The sequence below is a fragment of the Perca fluviatilis genome, chromosome 21, assembly GCF_010015445.1.
Source record: "Perca fluviatilis chromosome 21, GENO_Pfluv_1.0, whole genome shotgun sequence".
NCBI lineage: Eukaryota > Metazoa > Chordata > Actinopteri > Perciformes > Percidae > Perca > Perca fluviatilis.
This window is the reverse complement of record NC_053132.1, coordinates 16,117,072-16,142,204: the sequence shown is the minus strand read 5'-3', so window position 1 is coordinate 16,142,204 and position 25,133 is coordinate 16,117,072. Positions and strand designations below refer to the sequence as shown.

Genomic DNA, 25,133 nt, shown 5'->3' with positions numbered 1-25,133 from the left:
GGCAACAGTGAAGCATGGTGGAGGTTCCTTGCAAGTTTGGGGCTGCATTTCTGCAAATCTGTCCCTGTGACGACCCTTTGCCTCCAAGACAGCATCAATTCTTGTAGGTACACGTGCACACAGTTTTTTGAAGGAACTCGGCTGGTAGGTTGTTCCAAACATCTTTGATAACTAACCACAGATCTTCTGTGGATGTAGGCTTCCTCAAATCCTTCTGTCTCTTCATGTTATCACAGACAGACTCGGTGATGCTGAGATCAGGGCTCTGTGGGGGCCATGTCATCACTTCCAGGACTTCTAGTTCTTCTTTACACTGAAGATATATTCTTAATGACCTTGGCTGTATGTTTGAGGTCATTGTCCTGCTGCAGAATAAATTTGGGGCCAATCATATGCCTCCCTGATGGTATTGCATGATGGATAAGTATCTGCCTGTATTTCTCAGCATTGAGGACACCATTAATCCTGACCAAATCTCCTACTTCATTTGCAGAAATGCAGCAACCTGCAGACACTCATTATTGTACCGCTCTACAGCCCTTCGGCGAAAAACCTGCCTTCTGCTACAGCCAAATATTTCAGATTTTGTTCTGTGTATATATATATATATATATATATATATGAGATAATATCCTTTTTTATTAATGGTCTGTAATATGGCTCCGAGATAGCAGGGGGCGCTCTGTGTGAGTCTGTCTGCCAGTTCTACAGACAGCTAGCCTGCTAGCAAACAACAACAGAAGATCCCGGACAACTAGCGTCATAATTTAACCCAACACAAAGGTAAGACCGTCTATAAATTAAACAGAAAGCAGTAATATACGGACTTTAGACTTAAAAGCACACGACGAAGACTGTTAGGTTGTATTTTCAGTTGCCGTTTTTGCGGCTATATCCCGACCTTTTTGTTTGGCTTAGCTAGGTTAGCTACTAGCTAACTAGCTCGATCAGTTAGCTGGCGTGCTATCGTCAGATTGGATTATTAAGATACAGTATTTTAAAAGGTATCAGAACTTGTCAGCACTGTATGGTGGCTTATTTTTCTGATTGACCACACTGATGTTTGCACGTAGTTGAAGTAAAAAGCAAGTTTAAAGTAAGATACCATTCTCGATTATCTGTATTGTTGGCAGGTTAAGTACCTGCTACTGTCACCGCCTACATTTATATGTGCAAAGTGTTTCAGAGTTTCAGTCCCCAATGTTTTCTGCTACAATTAAAAGCTCAGTAGGTTGATAATTATACTTTGAATATGGCTACGTTTAAATGTGAAATGACAATACAGTACAGGCCAAAAGTTTGGACACACCTTCTCATTCAATGCATTATATTATTTATTTTCATGACTATTTACATTGTAGATTCTCACTGAAGGCATCACAACTATGAATGAACACATATGGAATTATGTACTTAACAAAAAAGTGTGAAATAACTGAAAACATATCTTATATTTTAGAGTCTTCAAAGTAGCCACCCTTTGCTTTTTTATTAATAAGGGAAACAATTCCACTAATTAACCCTGACAAAGCACACCTGCGAAGTGAAAACCATTTCAGGTGACTACCTCATGAAGCTCATTGAGAGAACACCAAGGGTTTGCAGAGTTATCAAAAAAAGCAAAGGGTGGCTACTTTGAGGAATCTAAAATATTCGACATGTTTTCAGTTATTTCACACTTTTTTGTTAAGTACATAATTCCATATGTGTTCATTCATAGTTTTGATGCATTCAGTGAGAATCTACAATGTAAATAGTCATGAAAATAAAGAAACACATTGAATGAGAAGGTGTGTCCAAACTTTTGGCCTGTACTGTATATATCACACAAATATATATTTGTGATTAATAGATGTCAAGAACAAGTGTTTTTGTCATCGGCCTTCATCATACTTCTTTATAAGAGCCATTTAATTTACTGTAACGTTAGTTGATAATTTATTATAGTATGCTTAGTCTTACAAGTGATCATGTTGTTGGGGTGTTTTCTCAAGCTGCCCAGAAACTAAGTGATGAGTAAGGTGTGACCCTTAAGGAGTGAACAGTTCTATCTTCTCAATAATGGCACATCAGTACATGCACAGCACAGTGGTACGATTGGGTCAGGTTCACTGGAAACAGACAAAACACCACAGCAGTGATACCACTTATAATATAATTTCTTCTCACAGAAAGTTCATTCCTGTATCTCTCATGCTGGCGGTGAACACAGTAACATGAACATTGGCATCTGTATGAAGATTATTTTGTAATTCTTTTTGTCCAGACTGTTTTGGAGAAGAGTTGATTCTATACATTTTTTGGTCACAGTTTGTAGTGTAAGTAATAACATTATATTATAATGATTTGTGATGCTTTTGAATACAAATGTAACCTATGAGACAAGGCTTGGCTTTCTTGCAGCACCTGCAAGCACTACTTGTCTTTTTGCTAGCTACATTTTTGTCGAAGTGCTGCTACACAGCAGACTTAAAGTGGTCCTCAGTTTTTAGAGTATCTCTTTGCCTTCCAGATATACTGAGCATACATAAGTCAGTTTAGCTGAGCTCACCTTTAGTGTGATGGCCCAAAGTAAAACCTACTGCGTTTGTGCATTTTGTCTACAGTGTACACAAGAAATGCAATTCGGAAAACTCTAATCTTTTTTTTTTTTTACTTGACAATGCATGTAATCAGATTTTTGTATCATGAAAGTGAGTCATACTTTTTTGTTTCATCCCAAGTTAACCAAGTATTTTAAAATTGTTTCTTTTCTGGAACCTGAGGTCAGATTTCTGGGTTGAACATGTTGATTCACAATTTGATTTTAGCCCTACATTAACATGTGATATGTTGAATACGATGGAGCTTTTAGTGATGTGGACATTGATATGATCCAGTTGCATTTTTCTTAAATTATAAATAAGGCCAGAAGCAAAGACTTTTTTTGTGAGTTTATTAATCATAATGGCAGTTCTCTTTTCTTAGGATGGTTTCCTGTTGCAGATTCCAAGAAAAAGTAATACCACTCATTCATGATAACTCTCAAATTAACCAAATTTGAAAAATAGCAATAATGTAGTCTAGTTCCACTGCTCCTCAGCTGTTTCTAAAACTCCCATTTTAAAGATGTGAAGACTAGTGTTTTGTGGCCTACAGAAGTGTCAGCCCTTCGAGGTCAACACATCAACTGTAACTGTTGGTAATGGTGTGAACCAGGTGACTGGAGACATTAGATATGCATTGAGGTCCCTCCTCCCTTTAACCTTCCGTACCTGGCGAAGTGAGGTGGGTTTTTAGTAAGGAAGTACAGGGAGGAGGTGAAGCCTGGGTGCTAATGGTTTTTTGCCTACTTAAATCCCCTTCAATGTAATTGTGGGTCTGCACAAAGTCAGGGATGAGAGAAAGGCAAGCTGATCGCTGTAGCAAAATCAATAGTTCATACCTCTCTGAGATTGAGTTTTTAGGAAAGGAGGAGCACCATGACCAAGGGCAGAATATGAAATCACTCCCACAGAGGCCCAACACGCGCTGTGCAATCGATGCCCAGTCCCTGTACCAATTATAGTTTTAAGGTTTGTCTGTGGCTTATTGCAGTCCTCAAAGACCAGAGCTTTGGAAATAGACATTGTGTTCACTGACACTTCGACAAGGGTTGCAATTTTTTCATCCCCCTTGGAAATTGCCGTCTGAAATGCCTCCATACCTCCAGTCTTTAATTTAGAGCAGAGATTGATTTCTTTTTTTTTTGGTAGGGCGAGTGAAATATCAGGTAAAAGTATTGTGGTCATAACTGCCACCTCATGTATCATATCTCCACAGATATACATTCATACATATTTTAATTCAATGGATGCTTGTTTTTAGTTATTAGTTATGCAAGTCCAGGGACTTGCATAACTAATTACGTTATTCTGGCCACTTTAATTGATTAACACTGATGTGAACTTTATACTGATTTGTCGTTACAGGATTTAATGTGGAATAGTCAAAAAGCTAACCTCACTAAGATTTCAATGATCAAACCGTTAGATTGTTTTCCTTTCCTCTACCATCTCCTAGATTTTGAATCAACTTTTTGTTAAAATAGTTTTTCTGTTGGGTAGATTTTGATTGTATGCCATAACATTTTTATAAACCTTTGCTTAGACTATTTGAACACAGATAATCAATGAATATTGGTGATAAGCGAATAGTTTGCCTGGTGAAAGTTCAAATCACAACTTCTCACGCTGCCTTTGACCTGTGCTGGTGATAGTTTTTTAGAAACCGAAGTGTCTTTGATCGATCTTCTTACTTACTGTGTACTTCTTGCAGTTATACATTTTATAAAGTTATACATTTTTCACACAAAATATCACAATTAAAATCTGGAGTATTCAGAGACATTTGCCTCATGGCGGTGCGCCATGCGCCACCCATTCGGCCCGTTACGAGAGCAACTATTATGAGTCTGAGTGAGACGGAGGAAGAGAGCTGTTTTTGCCCGTCAGCCCTGAGATGACATTTTCCTCTGCCATGTGCTTAGAAGTGGTGAATTTACAGCTCACAGCAACTTAATATAATATAGTGTCTGGCTTTTGTTTGATATCTGTGTCTGCAAAAAATGCCTTTTTAGTGAGCTTCCTTTTAGCGATATGCATGTACTCTTGAGTGGATTTAAGATAGACGTTCCCATAGTCTTCCCATTCTTCCTGCTGATTCCTCACGTCTTTAACCACTTTTGTCTTCATAAATCGCAGTTTTTCGGTTCGGCAGCTTATTAAAACTTAGTTATGGGTTCTTTACCCTGTTGGTAGTAGGGGTGTCACGATTCTCCAGGTCACGATTCGATTCTCGATTTTTAAAGCACAGGTTGCTATGCCACTATTCAAATATTATTCGACGATTTAATGCTCAAATGCAGCCTATTATTAATATGTACTACACTACTCAGGCTTATGCATTGTCAATGCCACTATAAGCATGTGGTTGTTACATATTCTGTCCACTAGAGGGAGTTCCAACATCAGCCTGGCCTTGAAGGGGACCTGTCACAGTGCATTGCATTTCCGACACGCTGCTCTCTGTTTACATTCATTTCCCACCACGAGCACACAGCAACACAAATCAACAGAGAACTCTGTAATTCTGTGTAAGTCTAGTGAAGCAGCTCTGTTGTAAAGGCTAACGGTGCTCGTTTAGCACAATTACATCATGTTAGAAAGCAGAGCCGAAACGATTTGTCAAAAAATAAAGTAACAAAAGTGTTAGCCACAATGCTAATGGCATTGATAACTAAGCCAAACGGTGCTGTCGCTGCGAACGTGGTCACTCACTGGAAATCCAAAATACTTCCACACCGGCGACTTCACTGAAAGAGGAGGGGGTTCAAATTCTGTCGATGGGTCTCCTGCATCTGCAGTTGCCATGCTATCTTTTGACTGTCTGTAGCTAAGTTAGGAGTTTGACTCGCAGCACTTCAACACGTGTTTTTTTTCCGCTTGACAAGCCGACTGGACGTGACATGGGGGCGTGGCAGATTTCAAATTAAAATCGAAATCTTGACACCCTTAGTTGGTACTACCACACAGCAGTTTATAGGCATTTTTATGTTGTTTGCTAGCAGACGGAATTGACAATGAGGCACCTTCACGCAATACAAGTCAATCGAGAGTGGAGACTTGTTTTCCTCTACAGTAGTCGTGGGACTTAAATTCTCTGTCTTTTCTCTAAAGTCTCTATGGAGGTCTCTGCCACTACTCAATAAAATAAAAACTACAAAATAGAGAGATAATGATTGAAAATAGTTACTTTGAATGGCTATTGCAGAAAAAATGACGACCATAAATGGAATCAAAATGGAGTTGGATTTTTATGAAAATATTAGGGATTATAACTTTACAATCTATGGCTGATATGTGTTTAGCTATTTCTCCATTGATGGGACTATTTCTCTATTGATGGGACTACCTGTCCTAACATCTGTGTTTACACATCTCAATCCATGAGGAGGAAACTGTTGTGTGCTGGGACTGTTTCAAAGCAGGCTACCTGTCCAATAATCTGTAGTAGATTTCTCTCTCATAGCTCTGTTTTATTTTCTTTTGTCTCCATCTAACCACTTTTTATGGCAATTTATCTCTTCGAATGGTTCCACAGATGGGGGCCCATCTTTTATTTGCCACTTGTTTTTCTATTTGGCTTCTCTCTCACTTTACTTTTCATTTTTTCCCCCTGTACCCCCTTCGTATTAGTCCATCTCATCAGTGTCCACTGTTAAAGAATGAAGAAGATTGGTTGGTTCTCCATTCATTGGATTTATATTAAAAACTGTCTTGAAACTGGGCTGAACCAAGCTTCTGATGTGGACTGTAGACTTGGTAATGTAATTAGAGCTGTGGTAACACAACACATTTCTCCTAGTCCATTGAGGTCACATTGGACTAATTATCTGGACTCGAATCAAGATATGCATACTCAAAGTGGTAATGTTGTGAATATACATATTCTAGTTAGAGTAATAACCCCTTTCGCTTCAAGAACAGGCTTTTTTCTCCTCGACTGTGACTTAGTAGTATCGCTCAGTTCCAGCAGAGTGTCTAGCAGGGTACATCCTGTCCCATCCAAAAAGGTGTTCTATTTGCTAGTGCAGGCAATTGTACTACACTGTTAATGTGTAGAAGATATCGTTGAAGACCATAGAAGTGTTCCAATTTCATACTACATATAACTACTATACAGCATAAAGGAAAATGTGCAGAGCATAAATGTTTTCCTAAAGATGTAATTGCTTAAATTTTGTTTTCTGAGATGTTCCTCCCACCGTGGTCCTGTTTAAATTATTTTAGATTTATTTTCCTCCAGTTTTCTTTGAGAATTTAATTGTGGGACAAAAGTTACAGACATCTGTGTGCATCCTCAATTATGTCACTTGACCTGTAAGTCCGGTGCATATATATTAGGCTATAGCTGTAATTTGAGATTTCAGACAGATCATAGTCATTTTGAATCATCACAATCGCACAATACTGCGATATTACGGTACTTTATTTGCATCTACAAAATGCGACTTAATTTCACAATCGGCATTCTGACCATCACATAAAATGTGATTTAAAGGATTTATGGAATTTGTATTTGCTGTTGTATTAAAAATTATTCACACCATTACAGCACTAAATCAGTTTAAGTCTGTTGTAAAATGTGTCTTGCATTCAGTTTTCAGTCTGATGTTACAATTCACATAGCATTTAAGCAGCATCACTGTCAATGCATCACCTTCATTCAGTGTAACCATCGGGAGCAGAAAGCGCATCTCCCAGCCGTCACAATTTGTTACGCTGCATTTTGATCCAAATTGAATTTATGGATGAAGACATTAAAGGCTCTGGGTGTGAGAGGAAGGTAGAGACAGATGAAGGGTTAGAGGAATGGTGAAATAGAAAAAAAAGCTATTGAACAGTGGGAACAGTGGGATTGGCCACAGATTAACAGTATCAGGGCCAAGAAAGAAACTGATTGGTATTATAAAAAGTGAAAAGCATTGTGAAAAACAGTAGGCTTACATTGTTCAGCCACTGACTTTGCAGCAAGATGGAAAAGGCTTATGAATCTGGCATTGTGCCAAAAGGTGTTGAAAAGCGGGCAACCTTTTTATCCCATAACTGTACGTACACACCGCCGCCGACTTGAGCTTCTAAAGATACAGGAAGTCATTAATTTTCAATGGAAGCTGGCTTCTCTCAGCTGCAAGGAGCGTCAAAACTGTCGGCGTCGCGTTTTGGGCGTTTTGGGCGTTTTGAGCGTCCAGAGCGTCAATCAGAAAGTTGAAAGTATGTCAACTTTATGGTAATGAGCAATGACGCGGTTCAGCGGCAAGCAGCGGCAAACGCCAGCAACCAATCGGAATATAGACGTCCTTCGCGCTGGCTGATCCCAGAGAAACATACGATGTAAACTTTCGTTACTACCAAAACATTAGCTCCGTGAAAATGGAGGAAAATCTCATAATCGCCGTTGCTGGGTTCCCCTATCATTTATGATATGACGTTGTTTGCGTATAGGGACCAGTTAACGTTACCGGCTGCCGGTCACCTCGTTTCTAAACAGTCCGCTCGCAGTGAAGTCCTGCACGGATCAACAGCTGGCAGCTGCTTGCTCTGCCTGCATTCTGCTGCAGTTCAGCGGCTAACGAGCGAGTTAACTGCTAGCAGACACCGCTGCGACCAACAACCAATACAAATTCTGTCATTATATATGTAATTTATAAAAGGTTTCTAGTGTCAGTGTGTTGGCCGTGCAGTGGCTGCTTGTGCTTTTTCTTCAATCGTGTGTTGAACATGATCGAAGAATGCTGCCACGTCAGAGCGGCCAAAGCGTCAAACAGCTTCCCCGTACTTTCTGACAAGCGTCCTCGACAGGGCGGCCAGAGCTTCTTTGCAGCTCAAGTCGGCGGCGGTGTGTACGTACAGTAATTAAGCTTTGACACTGACTTACTGTATATGTTGTCTAGAGGTGTAACGATACATCGATCGATATATCGATTCAATCCTCAATGATCCAATATTACAGTTACAAAGTGAAAATATCGATACATCGTCATCTTTAAGATGCGCCTTCATTTTGATATTCCCACTTTATATTCTTTTTATTAAAACAAGTAGTTTCTTTACTGCCACTGAAACCCTGTCAGCTTACCTCAAGGGAATTATTGGGAATTATTGTCCTGCATGAGTAAGGACAAGGTTGTCTGTTCATGCTGCTGATAGGGGTTAATAATGTACTGTGTATATATTTTTTTATTTTTACAGCAAACCAATTGTACTGGGGTGATGTCTTCATTTTGAATTTCCTCCCTTTCTCTAAATTGCTTATTCTGTTTATGGTCGCGGTCGGTTGGAGCCTATCCCAGCACACACTAGATATTTTAATCTCTAATATTAAAGAATACTGTATGCTTCTTAGTTAATGTTTGTGAAAAAATATCCAAATACATAAATATAATCCAAATCCCATGAAAAGACCAAAATTTAACAATTTGTTAGTTCATCTTTCTATACTTTAAAATGTCCCCTAACTTGTTTTTGGCACTCAGCCTCAGATGAGTTGGTTCCTACTGAAGTTGTAGGCCAGATCTATAAAACCTATATTTTCATTTTTATACAAAAAACAAAAAAGACTAAAAACTTAACTTGGACAGGATAAATAGTTCATATATTGAACTATTTTCAGTTGTGGAATAATTAGCGTTGCAAAGGGGCGAAAATGTTCTCGTAAATTTTCGGAAACTTTAAAGTTAAGCTGGGGAATTTTGGAAACATTCCAGTTTGGAAACTTTCATGGGAATTAATGGAAATTATGGGAATTTACGAGAATTAACTGGAAATGTTGGCTAATTCATACAAACTCCATCTTATACAAACCTAAATATAAACATTTTGTTTTGTAATAAGCAGACAGGCATATACAGTGAAAACAAATGCGTTATTCGTCAGTAGAACTTTGATATTCTTTCATTGGACAACAAAAAACATAAATGTTGAATAAAATAAACTAGAGATGCACCGATTGACCAGCTGGTCACCGGAATAGGCCGATTTTTACGTGATCAGCCATGACCGGCGACTGGCCGGTCAGTCTGACATATGCCGATTTTATGCCTGTCAAATGCACTCTGGCACCGCATGATTAACATTGCGCAATGTCAGCATCACACGTGCACACGCAGGGTTTCCGCTATGTGCATGTAGCAGCGGCGCACCACCGCTCCATCAGCTGTTTTGAAATGTCATAAAGTCGTAATTATACATGGCTCTGCAGAAGAGTCTGCTCTACTGATCTCAGGCAAACAGTCAGTCTCTCTCCCCTCTGAGGCTGAACAACTGGAACACCGCACTCACGCGGGTCCCGTGAAATATGACAGCTACAGTTTATCGTAAAATAGAGTTGGGCACACTGACTTTGATGAATTTAATGTTTATCAGACCCCAGATGAGACAAGAAGCTAACGTTAGCGACTGCTGCGGTGACGGTGCCTCTGACGCCCCGCTGCAGGAGACGCCGTATTCCTCCGATACGCTGTATTAACGTTACTGTTTAAAACGCTTTCCAGGTTAGTGGGGGTGCATACCAATCAAAACCAACATTAAAAACGTAGTAATCTTCCCTCAGCGTTTAGTTCTGTTGCTAAACTGTGTGTGTGTATGTATGTAAATGAGCGGTGACGTTAAATCATCTGTTTCAGAAACAGGTTCCTTTTTTAGCAAGTTTGCAAATAAAGCAAACTTGCTAAAAAAGGAACTACACACTGTTTTCAGGTAACGTTACTGTTGATGTTCAGACGTGTGTGTGTGTGTGTGTGTGTGTGTGTGTGTGTGTGTGTGTGTGTGTGTGTGTGTGTGTGTGTGTTATTTTAAGAAATATCTTTATACTGTAAGGCTACATTTATTTTTATTTGTTATTTATATATTATTTTTTTGCCATTACCTGTTTTCCCTGTTTTCATACAGAAGTTTAGTTTGCTAAATATATCACCTTTTTTTGTTGGATTTTGGATGTAAAAAGAAGGAAATGGTTTTTCCATAACATTGAACTTTAGATGTGTGAATTTCCCACACCAGGAGTAATTTATATAGTTCTATTTTATAGCGATCGATTATCTGTTCAAAATTTTTTCTATGTTCTATGCAAAATGTTCTATTAAAGAAAAGATAGAACATAAATATTTGTGTGTGCTGTAAAGTGGTTAGAAAATTTTTTATCGGAATCGTCTAAAATCGGTATCGGCAGGTCAAACTCAATGAAAAATTGTAATTGGCCTAGAAAATTGTAATTGGTGCATCTCTAAAATAAACATATTCCCTATGCCCCCTCCCCAAAAGTCCCATTCAAGCAAATGTTGAGTTATTAGTCAGCAGAACTTCATTGAACAACAATAAGCCGACTACAAATGTGAAAACATTTTTTTTTTTTTTACTTTGAGTTATTCGTCAGTAGAACTTTGATAGATTCTTTTTGAACAACCAAAAAATATGAATGTTGAATAAAATAAACATATTCCCTATGATCTGTGCAGTGGGTGTGGTCTCAATAGCCCTGCAGTAGGCTAAGTAGTAGCCCAAACCATTGACCTTTAGCTTAACACATGAAGGTAGCTAGCATGCTGCCTTTTGATTTACTATTATGTTATGGTTATGGTTATATGCGATGCGTGCTAAGCAAACCATCAGCGCTGTCTATTGTTTCCACCCTATCAAGAATAACTGGGCTATACAATTAACACACATAGGTTAATAGCAATGGGTTATGTGCTACCCCCGCCCCCCCGTTTGTGATTGTGTGTGTATTTGAAGGAGAGACGTGTGTATCACAACCTTCCTGCCACTGTGTGACTTGAAGGTAATTTGGGAACCTTGGATTTGGCCAGTGGCTCCAACCCCCACCACAGTCCTGCGAGGCAGCTTGTTTATTTGCTGTTCATTTTTGAGACTTAATTGCAATTGCAGCGTCTATTGATCTTAGAACAGGCATAGGCCATCCATCTCCAGCTGTCCCCCAATGGGTCAGGGACAATTCTTCTAGCCCCAACACCACAAACCTCAATAGCAGAAAGTGTGACTGCATGGATTAAATGACATTGAATCTTAACTGGATTAATGAAAAATACAGTGCCTGTGTGTTGCATCACAATGAGCTGTTTTGACATTTTTTTTCTGTGATTGCCTACCTCAAAGAATGTTTCAAGCTAACAGGATTTTAAAGTACTAGTACTTGCATATAGGGCCACGAACGGATCAGGCCCAGCTTACATCCAGGACATGGTCAAACCCTACACCCCAGACCACCCACTCCGTTCTGCTAAATGACATGCAATGTATTGTGAAGAACATGGGATTTAAGTTATAGTCTAATCAACTAATCACACTCACATTGTGTTTCTAGGGGGAAAACTGCTTCCATCTGGTGTCTACTGATGCAGATGGATGTCAGAGCTGAATATTGACGTGTGGAAGTGACTTCTCCTCACCCTCTTGCCTTACCTTCTGTCACGCTGGCAATGTCAAGAGTCCCGAGTCCCCCTCCCCCTGCGGAAATGTCCAGCGGGCCCGTGGCCGAGAGCTGGTGTTATACACAGGTAAAATGACCACAACACTGTCTTTAATCTCAAATAAATTAAGTAGTCTGAGCTGTACTGAATAGCTTTTTCTTTGCCAGATCAAAGTGGTGAAGTTCTCTTACATGTGGACCATCAACAACTTCAGCTTCTGTCGTGAGGAGATGGGCGAGGTCATCAAGAGCTCCACCTTCTCTTCTGGGGCCAATGACAAGCTGAAATGGTGGGTGGGCAACAGGGTTGTGCCGATGGACGATATCATCGTCCATCGTGATGGCTGGCCGACATCACAATGGAGAGCCACCATCGTGATGCCATGCCCCCCACCCTGTCAAACACACTAATCCTAGTCGCGGGCGCTGGACGGGAAATTGACAAGTGCGTCGGTCTTAAACTAGCAAAGACACAAAGACGAGACATAGGGCTCCTTAAGTGGAAGCTACTTTTTCCCCCTTTACGTGCAACCTATTTGTGAAAAAGACCATCGCTTTGAGCAGACTGGATTGGCTGTAGTGATACTTTCTCTCTCTCTCTCCCTGTCAGTTGTAGCTTGCTCTACCTTCTAGTAACATTAGACACAGCGGTCTCGAGTGAGAGAGAAAAAAACGTTAAAGATGAACGCTATCACACTTTCCTTTCTCCCCTCATTGGACTAAGTTTGTCGACACTACTCTGTGCGTGCATCAATAAGTAAGTCTGAGGTCCTGTAGGTACGGGATGATGTTATGCAGGATTTATGAATGTACGTTAGCAACAGTAGGCTAATTAACGAGGGTGCTATTTTATGTGTGAGCTAATATTGCGCATATGTTCATGTGCGCTGCAAGAGTTATGTTTCTGTTTATTGAATGCGTTATTCAATGCAAACATAACCGAGAATGTAGTTTAAACTCAGTAATGATGGTATGTTAGGTTATTACTGTCGCTCTGTTGAAGGCAAACGTCCCACTGTAGCCTACTGTCGTTACGCAGATCACGGACATCTGATTGATTTTACTGCACCGTACTTAAGTGAAAGTAGGTCAAGTTGTAAAACCTACCAGCAGGGCACTATTTACAGAGGGCATTTAAATGTATGTCTAATCATTTCTTTGTTAACTGTAAAGAGATATGAGCTACCATCCTCCCGACGACGATATCATCGTCCATCACGATGTTTTACTGTAAACATCACCAACTGCCAATTTAGGGGACATCGCCCAACCCTAGTGGGCAAGAGCGCCTCTCTGTGTCAAACATCCTGTATTCATAGTCTTACTGCAGTAAACAGGAAGTGGACTGTTGAGAAACATCTAGAAAGTCCCACCCTGTCTGATTAGTGTTTCAAATTCCAACACAAATGTTATTACTAGCATTCTGTCCTATGAAGTTAATCTACATTCATTTTGATCCCTTTATCAAGCAAATAACTCAAAAAATACCTTACAAAATAACATTTCACATCGGAACCTTTCGTTCATATAATTAAAAATGAAAAGTACTCCAATGCCACTGACACAGAGATACATTTACTGTAAACTAATACAAAAATGGGGATTGACTCCCTTTTGGAGCCAGCCTCAGGTGGCCATGTGAGGTACTGCAGTTGTTGTCACTTCCACATTGGCTTCTTTTTCTCAGCACTGGAGGTTGCCGCTTGGCTAATACATTATTACCTCCATCCTTTTTACTAGAGATCTTAACTGTTGCACCCTCCACCACCATCAGGTGTTTGCGAGTGAATCCTAAGGGCCTGGATGAAGAGAGCAAAGACTATCTGTCTCTCTACCTGCTGCTGGTCAGCTGTCCGAAGGCTGAGGTGCGCGCCAAGTTCAAATTCTCCATCCTCAACGCCAAGGGAGAGGAGACTAAAGCCATGGGTGAGTCAAATGTGTAGCATGAAATTTTAACGTCACCAGAGGCCCTGAAAGAGTCTACACGTAACGTCCCTCTGTGGAGCTAACAGGTTTCGGCTTCCACTTTAAAAAAAAATCACATCTTTACTTTGACTTACCTTTTTGTGTCTTCTGTGTGCCCGGTCAGAGAGCCAGAGAGCATATCGCTTTGTCCAGGGCAAAGACTGGGGCTTTAAAAAGTTCATCCGGAGAGACTTCCTCCTAGATGAGGCCAACGGCCTTTTACCCGACGACAAGCTCACACTCTTCTGTGAGGTACACTGATTAGTCCTCTTTTTCTCATTACAATTACAATTCAATTTTGGAGCGTTTGATTTCATTCCATTTCTCTCCCTCAGGTGAGTGTGGTACAGGACTCGGTCAACATATCTGGGCAGAACACCATGAACATGGTGAAGGTGCCTGACTGCCGGCTAGCAGATGAGCTGGGGGGCCTGTGGGAGAACTCGCGCTTCACAGACTGTTCCCTTTGTGTGGCTGGACAGGAGTTTCAGGCCCACAAAGCCATCCTGGCAGGTACAGACATGAGTCAGACACACCCCATGTATTTTCTTTGTTCTATTTTTTATTTATTTTTTTCTTCAGTTTTAAAAAGAAAAGTGTGATATGTGTTTAGTAGTTAGCTCTTTGGCTGTTGCTTGATTCCACAATTACTCACACATTTTTGCCTTTGTCCTAATGTAATATCACTGCTTTCAGCACGTTCCCCTGTATTCAGCGCCATGTTTGAGCACGAGATGGAAGAGAGCAAAAAGGTGAGCCCTTGGTCCCAAAGCTTTTTTTGGTCCTAGAAATACATTGTTTTGTTCCTCAGTGGCTCAACTGCTCAGATTGTCCCTGCTGTGTTCAGGGGTTAAAGTGAGTAAAGGATTGTGTGCTGTCAAACAGCTGCAGCACCGAGCTGTTTGGTAAAACTGAATGATAGCACACCTGAAATGAAATTGTCCTGCCTTACTTGGGGGTCAGGATTCATCCTTCGCTGACAAAAGCTGCAGAAGCAGAGAATTGCTTTTTTTCCATTTGTGCACTTGTGAGTGTAAGAAATTAAATTGAAGGTGAAGCTTTCTTTTAAAACCAAGGACATTTTAGATTTTAGGTTGCACATTTTTTAAAGATTAAAAAGCTCTATTCAGTCAGAGTAGATTTTGTGTAAAAAGCAACGGATAGAATACAGGACAAGCAAATGTTTTCAAATTATGTTTTAAACATACAGTAACTAGAAAATGTTCTTTTTATTGTCATATACACAACAATTACAGTGAAGCAGTCGATGACAATAAAATTGTTATATCTCAGACTCGCTCCAACTGTGCTTATGTACGTGTGTGTATTCAGAATCACAATGAATCCTGATTTTTGTTTTTGTTAAAATCGAACTAAATTCAGACTTGGCAGAGGTTTTCATTTGCTGCAAGGTTACTTCAAGTGCACATACTTGATCTCTACCGATTGTGACCACAAGATTATATATGTTTTGAATTTTTAAAGTCTTAAACCAGAATCAATTATCCAGTAGATTTACATTTTTAATTACATCACAGCGTCTTTCTGCCAGTCTTACACCTTCTGTATGGTTTAGTCTTGCAAAATTACATATTCTCCAGTTTTAAGTCCAGGCTCAAAAGATAAAAATTATATTAACATGTTATCCTATTTAACATGCATGAATAGACTTGAACAACTGTGGAGATTTCCAGCCCCATTGATTCCAGCCCTCTTAAGAGTATTCACCGTGTCTCATTTCTAAATGTCAGCATTACAATAACTTGTTTTTATGGCATGATGCAAAAACCTGAATAGGTAATTGTCAAGTATTATACATTATATACTGTATTTGAATATTATTATATTCCTTGTCTCTTTCTGTCAGAACCGTGTGGAGATCAACGATGTGGAGCCGGAGGTTTTCAAGGAGATGATGTGCTTCATTTACACAGACAAGGCTCCCAACCTGGACAAGATGGCTGATGACTTGCTGGCAGCAGCTGACAAGGTAATAATAACAATACAACTGCTGTGCAGCTATATTTTGACATATTGAGACTAGGGGTGGGAATCTCTTGGAACCTCACGGTTCGATTCCGATTCAGAGGCCACCGATTCAATTCTAAACAGATTATCGGTGCATCTCAATGCAACTATTTTTGTATGTACATTTCCATGCGTGGTTAAAAAAAAATATACATATAAATCTGAGTTTGCCACTCAGATTTTGCAAATCACTTCCTAGACAAAGCTTAGAGTTTGACATATATTTGTCACACACAAGTTTTAATGAAATGTTTTATCTACTGAGGTTTTTATTTTGTAGTCATTCCATGCTTAAGCCTTAAACATGCTTGTGAAAGTCACTTTCTCTCCCAGTAATCTTCCATGTCAGAGGCTCCGTCATGTTTAAAGGTGGATAATTGGCTTCTTAGAATATGAAGGTGTCAGATGTAATGTGATAAAGTAGATGAACAGCCTATATGTGTTTTGCCTAATTATTTTATGTATGTCTTATTAGATCATGTGTATATATACAAAATCATTTTTTTTTTTCTTTTGGCCATTTTTGTGTGTTTTTTTTTTTTCTGCATTCTTGCCTAAATTCTAAGTTGTTGTCCATTATCCCATCCTCTTTCAGTCACTCTGTTTTCTGATTTGTACTTGTCTGGAGACAGTAACCTTTAAATAAAAATCAACACATTTAAAAATAATAATTAAAAAAAATAATTTACAGTACAGGCCAAAAGTTTGGACACACCTTCTCATTCAATGCGTTTCCTTTTTATTTTCATGACTATTTACATTGTAGATTCTCACTGAAGGCATCAAAACTATGAATGAACACATATGGAAGTATGTACTTAACAAAAAAGTGTGAAATAACTGAAAATATGTCTTATATTTTAGATTCTTCAAAGTAGCCACCCTTAATAAGGGAAAAACTTCCACTAATTAACCCTGACAAAGCACACCTGTGAAGTGAAAACCATTTCAGGTGACTACCTCATGAAGCTCACTGAGAGAACACCAAGGGTTTGCAGAGTTATCAAAAAAGCAAAGGGTGGCTACTTTGAAGAATCTAAAATATGACATGTTTTCAGTTATTTCACACTTTTTTGTGTTCATTCATAGTTTTGATGCCTTCAGGTAATCATACTATGTAATAATCTAAAAAAAAAAAAAAAAAAAAATTTCCAAACCTTTGGTCTGTATTATAATATATTTAAATCGATTATTAACTTATCTGAATCGAGAATTGATTCGTTCTAGAGATAATCACAATGCATCGAAGAATTGATAGGTAGAATCTGTTGTACCGTCTAAGATTTTCGCTTGATGTCTGTTTTCTGTATCAAGAGCTTCTCTGGCCAGATTTGTGTTGTAATAAACCCACGTATTTAAGGACGGACAGCTGAGGTTCATCGAGAGAAGTCGAGTTTTCTACTTCAGCTGTATCTAATGTGATGAGAGTTGCATATTATTTTGTTGGCAGCATACACTGCCAGCTTTCAGATATTATTAAGATGGACTAAGTGCACAGTATCCACTAAACCAAGTAGCCCAGCAAGCCATCAGGATTTCAAGAAAGTGTTTGATAAATTCCTCACTGATCTGATCTCACTACTCTGACACCAAGTTGGAGACTGACTTTGAAACACAGTCTCATACTGGAAGGTCACCGACTGTCATTTCACTGTCATTTTGAATGCTGAAATGATATTTGCAAATACCACATGAATACTGATGAGGGCAGAAAGTACACTGACATTGTGTCTTTTCTCTTTCAGTATGCTCTGGAGAGACTGAAGGTAATGTGCGAGGACGCGCTGTGCACCAGTCTGTCTGTGGAAAATGCAGCTGAGATCCTCATCCTGGCTGATCTGCACAGCGCCGACCAGCTCAAAACACAGGCCGTCGACTTCATCAACTAGTGAGTTCACACTTTATCACACACACACATGTTCCATCCCTTTTTCATTGATGGTACCAGGACTCAGTCTCACCCTCTCGCCTCATCCCTTGGTGTCACAGTTTAAAATGTAATGTCACATGTCCCCTCATAGAGAGGTCCCTCTGATATAATTAAACCATGCCCAGGCTTTCAAAAGGAACAGAGCAACCTGACTCCTCACTAGGTCTGCCGTCACGTCATCTTCTGACTCGGATGAATGTGTGATAATAACTCTAAACACTGATGTTCAGCTCACACATATTCCTTCAGATTGTTCCCCTCCCTAAACTACACACGATTCATCCTTTATATTTAAAGTGCCCATATTATGAAAAAATCACTTTTTCTGGGATTTGGGGTGTTCTTTTGTGTCTCTGGTGCTTCCACACACATACAAACTTTGAAAAAAATCCATCCATGCTGTTTTGAGTGAGATACGGTTTCTGAATGTGTCCTGCCTTCAGTCTCCTGGTGAGCTGTTCAAAATCGGCTCGGACTGTGACGTTACAGTCCGAAATGAGCTGGCTAACCACAACCGTTAGCTCGTTAGCATGCTAACCGTTAGCATTAGCATACTAACGCTAATGCTAACGCTAGCATGCTACGTCGTTCTCAATAGCAAAGCACTGCTACAACACACACAAGTTCACCATAATCTACAAAAGAACTACTTACATGTGTGCCCTCATTTAGAAGTCTCCCAGCTAATCCTGCCTTGTAACTGACCAAAGTTGGAGAAACAGGCTTTCTTTTACTGTCTCTAGAGTTAGCTAGCTGACATGATCTACATCTGAACTACTGAGCATGTGCAAGTGCAATCAAAGATAGTACAGAAGAAGAAGAAGAAGAAAAGAGGTCTCACTCTGTAGCTAAAACAGAAACCAGGTGAAAAGAGGATCTGCAGCAGTGAGAGAGAGCTGTGCAGTACAACAAAAATATAGTGTTTTTTGAAAATTAAACCATGTAAACCTATTCTGGTACAACCTTAAAATACAGTTATGAACCTGAAAATGAGCATAATATGGGCGCTTTAAAGAGCTGAAACAATTAGGCGATTTGTTGATCGTCAGAAAAAGAAACGGCAATAGGATGATGATTAATTGTCGTTTTTCAAGCAAAAATTACAAACATTCTCCAGTTTCACTTTTCAGTTGGGAGATTTTATGCTTTTCTTTGTCTTTAATTACATTTCTTAGTTTCGAGTACCCTCCAACGTAGGTTAAGAAGAAAAGTTCTGATATGACTGTATTGGCCTGAATATTGGACGGCCCTGATAATATGCTTTCAGAAGCTCCTGCAGTTTTAACTGGGCTAATGAAACACTTTTAGGGCTGACCATATGAACAGCCGTATCTGTTTATTTATACAAATCCATTTTCCTTAAATTGATATTTGTTTTTTGTTTCCGTTCTCCAGCCATGCTGCAGAGGTGATGGAGACAGCAGGTTGGAAGTCCATGGTGGCGTCTCATCCACACCTGGTGGCCGAAGCTTACCGCTCCCTGGCCTCAGCCCAGTGCCCTTTCCTCGGACCCCCACGCAAGCGCCTCAAACAATCCTAACAGCAAGACGTCTACGCTCGTGCATACCCACACACATGCATATACATACAAAGACACACAGATTCCCCCCTCACACAGGGACAACCTTTCCCCTTGCTGTTACCTACTACACTACTTACAGCCTCCCCCGTATCTCCTCCTTCTGCCCCATCCAAACCTGCTGTATTTAGTCTTTTCTAAAGATGGAGGGAAGAAAGAGAGAACGTGGAAGAGAGGGGCAGGTGGGCTTATGAAGTGGATGTTTGTTGTTTACAAAAACCACAACACCCCTCCCCTTTGCTCCTCGGCTCTGGCTTAGTGAGGTCTGACATTGTGCTCTTTTCCGTGTGTGAAAGCTAAATCCCTCGGCATCGTCGTTAGTTCCTACTTTGGAATCCGTTTGGGAGGAAGGACTGAACACAACAACCCAAAAAGAGCAAACTGTCTGGAAATTTGGAGGATAAAAGGACAAGTGCAGATGATAAATGAAGTCTTTAACTGGCTATTTCTTCATATGGCTTCTTTTTGCTCTGTTCTTAGTGTTTGGAGTAGAGCAGTCAGAGAAGCCCCCAAACTAAATGGACACATGGGCCTGTGAGGAACTAAAGAAGAAGTGGGCCTGTTACTTATAAACTAGAAGCCCCCGCACCCCTCCCCTCTGAGAAAGACAACCAAGGGCTAGTCAAAAAAGCAGATATGGGACAAACTCATTAATTCTCCCAAAGAAAGTTGGGAAACTAAACTTGCACTAAAGTCACAGGTCACCCCTCGTCAACCAGCAGTAAGGAAGAAATACTGTAGGCAAGCACACATCGAAGCAAGCTTCACGGACTAAAGATCCAGCTGGACCACCAAGAACAAGTACCCTTTAAGAAGATTTATCAGCAAGTGACAGAATCAACACACATACTCCCATATAGAACTCTGCTTCATCTGCGTCTTTTAAATAGCTGGGGAAAAATGTATAGAGGGATACAAAAAATAGCAACGCACAACTGGATGTCATTCTTGGGGAAATTGTATTTTGTGTGTGGATGTCTTTGTAGCCCTTGAGATAAAAAAAAATAAAATCCAAGGTGTCAATGGACAAACCAACCAGGAGACAACAAATGGACGGGGGGAAAAAATGTTTTCAAAATAACGTTAAGATTTAATCGGGCATGTTAATGTTCTTTTATGACAGATTTCTTATTTGTTTTTTTTCCTCAGAACTGTCATTTCTATTTTTTTCATAGGAATTTGTACAGACACTAGTGTTTTTGAAGCTGTGTAAACAAAGCATTTTCAACCGTGAAATTGAAAAGGAAAAGCGGACAGATGTTTTCTTTGCAGGCGTGAAGACTGAGGGGAAATTAAATTGAAATGAACACGTTTTAATGTTCAGAATAGACAGAATGTGAAAGAATTGCACACCAAGGCAAACCACATGAAATACATTTGAAGTTATCATTTTAACCCGGGGGGGAAATGGTAATTGATAGAAAGAACCGTTGTTGTTTCTTTCCTGTAGATATCGCTGGTTATGAGAAGTGACACTTAGTTGTTGCCATTTTTTTGTTCCCAAAAGATTAAACCACAACTATTTTGTATTGAATGCAATGCAATCTTTGTCTGGTATTTTGTATGAATTGTTTGTATGAATTATTTTCAGCTGTCACATTAAACGGGCGTTTCATCAGGAATTGATAATGGACTCCACAGAAACGGATCTCAAAGTGAAGACATTTCAGGGAGAAAGATGAGCGTTTATATTTAGTGTAATGATTCAAACTCAGTATTTCAGCCTAATTATTATCATAAACCTAATTATGAACAAATCTGGGAGTTGCAGTTTGTTAGCCAATATTTTTGTAGCCATCCCTTCAATATTAATAATCCCTGTACTCTTGCAGATGTAGTTCACTTTTTAGAGCTGGTAATACTTAGTGTCCTCGCTCTCTCCACTTTTACTGGTGTGAGGATTGGACTGAATGCAACACTGGTGGAATGTAACTAATTACATTTACTGGTACTGTACTCAAGTACAAGTAAATCTACTTCTACTTTTCTACATTTCTTTGTTTTTAGGGCTTTTATTGCCTTTTATAGAACAGCTGAAGAAGACGGGAGAGAGAGCGAGAGATGGGGGGGATGACATGCAGCAAAGGCCCATGGCTAAGATTCAAACCTGGGCTGCTGCCAAGGACTCAGCCTACATGCTCTACCAGGTTTTTTTTACTCCACTATATTTATTTATTTGACAGCTTTATAAATGAAGATACAAAACATATGATCAGCTAAAAATTGCTATACATAAATATACTGAATATAAAATGGTTAAAATTAGCTCTACCACAACCAATACTACATTAGTAAAATGCTACTTGCACATTAATGCATCGGTAATAATAATCCAATAATATCTAATAGTATAACACTTGCAGGGGACAGTATTCTGCATTTGGAGTTAACAGAGTATTTTTATAATGCACTATTGCTACTTTTAGTGAAAGGATCTGAATACTTAACAGGCATGATCTTAAACCACAGGCACTGTTTATGTTGTACATGCTTAGTGCAGCCTTCACGTGGAGGATGATTCACTGTTAAAAGAACAGTGGGACTCTTGAAAGCGGGATCCCACTTGTGAGGGTTGGCCAGGGCAGCCCCTACATAATCTAGTTAGCAGGCTGTGTGTGTGGTTCAGTAAACATCTGTTTAGCCAGTAGAAAAGGCTCATTGTGAATGCAGTGACTGGCAGCTGACAACAGCTCTGAAACAAATCTGTAAAAAGTTTAAATTATCATGATATTGGTTTTTGTTATTACAAAAGGCTTCATAGGTCAACTAATAATTTTTTTAATCTATAATAGTTCATAGATTATGTTCAAATCTGACAAATATACAACTATCAAAATCTGCAAATATGTTGAATACACATCTAATATCTTTCTAATACATAGGTCACATGAAGATCATTCCAAGGGACATACATGATGGGTCCTTGGCTGAAAAGAATTGAAAACCTCAGGTGTAAAGGACTTTCTTGGTAACTATGTTGGTTTTAGTTTTTATTCGTATTTGTTTTTTATTGGACAAGATACAATAATGAGTGTTAGGAAATACATGAAAGAGAAAGGATGACATATGACAAAAGTGTACAAGGTACATTCAAAATTAAAGTGAAATGAAAATGCATGGTATATCCTTATATGTATATGTGTGTGTATATATATATATATATATATATATATATATATATATATATATATATATATATATATATATATATATATATATATAATATCTTAAGTGTTACAAGCTAAAACTATACATTAGCCCCTACAAACCCCAAAAATGTGCTATGATGTAGTTCCAGCAAAGTACTGTAGAAGGAATTATGTGGAGAGTGAAAAGGATTTCTTGATTATTCGATTGGTCGATAGAAAATTAATTGGAAGCTATTTTGTGAATTGCTTAATTGTTCACGTCAGTCTTTAAACAAAGAAAATTCTAAATATTACCTAACTCTTCATTTGTAAGGATTTCATTAGTCTTATGTGATAGTAAAGATTGTGATGAGCATTTTTTCACAACTTTGTCATTTCATTTTAACCAAATGATCAATCGATTAGTATCGTAAACTCCATAATGAAAATAATCGTTAGTTGCAGTCCTAATTATATGCATTTGATAAAAAAAAGTCTATTACAATTCTTGTAGCCTACAACAAGCAAATAAATGTCACTAAAACATATACTTTAAAGGATTTGCTAAATTGTAAAACAAACATTCCCAAGAGAAATAAAAAATATCTTCAATGAAACATTATTCTCCTCTGGTGTCCCTGACTTCTAGTTAACCCGTGGGTGGGTAGGCTGCTGGATTCTGGTAGTTGTAGTCTGGACACACTTTTTGAACCAGTCTGTAGTCTGTGCTGTAGAAAGACACGTAGATGCAGATGACCTGGAAGGGTTTGGAGCACATCCAGCTGACGTGGCTCTGGGTCTGCTCCTGAGCACACGTCTTGGACGGGTCATAGTTACACAGCATAACCTTTTTGGTGCGTTCAGTCTTCTCATAGTCCACCCTGCAGTTGAACGTCTTTGAGTCTTTTGGGTTGACCACGCTTTGGCGCTCCAGATCGAACTCCACCTCTTTTATCGGTGGGACGAGGCTGACCGACACGTTGCCCACACCTGTGGAGTTGTGGCGGAAGTAGACTCCAAGAGAGCCGTTCCCGTGATCCACGATCTTGCCCATTATCAGCAAATTCAGTTTGACGGTTTTGATGTTTGAGTAAAACCTGGAGAATTTAGATGTTCCGTGGACTTTCATAATGGGTCGAAGCTTTATCTTTAAGGACGGGTTGGAGTGTGACTGGGAGTTTCCTCCAAGTATTTCCAGAAGTCCCTGCTTTGAAAGAGGAATAAAAGGACTGATGGGTAGTTTGGTATTCTGAATCAAACTTCTAGTTTGGAGTGCCCAGTTTTCATGTGAAGAAGGGTCTTGGTCTGTGTTGAGTTCAGGTGATGCTGTCTTGCTTAAGGTGAAATTGGCATGATGTTGCCCAAGAACCAACTAGACAGAAAATCAGGAGAGAAATTTGGAAATTGAGTTCATGTGGAAATCAATTAATAAGAATGTCCAGGGATTCAGTTAATACTCACTCTAATTCTCTAAGAATATATTTTATGTTAAACCACTGCCAACAAGTAAAATAGATGCTTAATTATACTATTATAATGCCAATGTATAGTATTGGCATAAAAACATACTTATTGTGAAGAATGGCACATTTCAAATGACTGCAATAGGCTGTAAGATGCGTTTTTCATCTTCTGGGTGATCTAACTACACACAAATACTGTTCGATTAAACTCCATCATATTTAATTAGCTTAAAGTGCATTTTGCCATGTAAAAGTATAAAATAACTAATTATCTCACAGAGATTTATGGTGGCATGAAAAGTTATTTCTATAAAAACAATATATCTGTAAATAATTACAAAAGAGACCTAAAATGCAAAGCCTCAAGCAAAGTGTCAGTGGCTCACAACTGGACACTTCTTCAGTTAATTATACACTTTGCTACTTTCTACCTGCTTGCTCAAATTTTTCCTAAGTTAACAATTTATGTTCAGTGCGTCTAGTTCTTTTACTTACCAAACAAAAGGTTCCTTCCAGAAGTATCCAAACAAAGCACCGCCCGGCAAACATCTCCATAGTGCATGAATTCCATCCACTCTCACCTGACTTTTATTCAGGCCGAGGTTAAGTTTTCTAAGTCCATGTTGAACAGCATTGAACGCCCAGGAAACCTTCTGTGTGCTGCAGCTTCCACTCGCAGCACACACTGGAGAAAGGCTTTGTCAGATCTCCAGGCTTTAACACTCAGTTTTGCTCTCTCTCTCTCTCTCTCTCTCTCTCTCTCTCTCTCTCTCTCTCTCTCTCTCTCTCTCTCTCTCTCTCTCTCTCTCTCTCCAATTTCAATTTCAATTTTCAATTTCAGTTTGCTTTATTGGCATGACAAAAAATACATCTGTGTTTCCAAATCATAAGGACAAACATACAAACAGCAAAAAGGAGTAAGTACATTAGATATAATAATACAAGTAAACTGTTGTATGATATAATTGCAGATAAGACAAAATCTGTGTCCGTCAAAGGGTACGTTAAAACAATAATATAAAAAAAGAAAACAA

General features: G+C 39.1%; 2 protein-coding genes across 2 annotated transcripts; one reads left to right on the top strand and one right to left on the bottom strand.

The window, feature by feature from the left end:
* The first annotated feature begins 653 nt into the window (after nt 1–653).
* Nucleotides 654–21,052, top strand: LOC120551531 (speckle-type POZ protein). The gene is made up of 10 exons (XM_039789010.1): nt 654–783; nt 11,902–12,094; nt 12,175–12,296; nt 13,781–13,932; nt 14,096–14,223; nt 14,307–14,484; nt 14,668–14,723; nt 15,839–15,961; nt 17,745–17,887; nt 19,325–21,052. Exons 2-10 carry the CDS (start codon nt 12,017–12,019, stop codon nt 19,467–19,469), a joined length of 1,125 nt encoding a protein of 374 aa, XP_039644944.1. The 5' UTR covers nt 654–783; nt 11,902–12,016; the 3' UTR covers nt 19,470–21,052.
* A 1,666-nt stretch (nt 21,053–22,718) lies between these two features.
* On the bottom strand, nt 22,719–24,720 carry LOC120551381 (neurexophilin-1-like). Its single transcript, XM_039788797.1, has 2 exons — nt 24,595–24,720; nt 22,719–24,008 (listed from the first exon to the last, which is right to left on the bottom strand). The coding sequence occupies exons 1-2, from the start codon at nt 24,652–24,654 to the stop codon at nt 23,286–23,288; spliced, it is 783 nt and encodes a 260-aa protein (XP_039644731.1). The 5' UTR covers nt 24,655–24,720; the 3' UTR covers nt 22,719–23,285.
* Nucleotides 24,721–25,133: the final 413 nt, after the last annotated feature.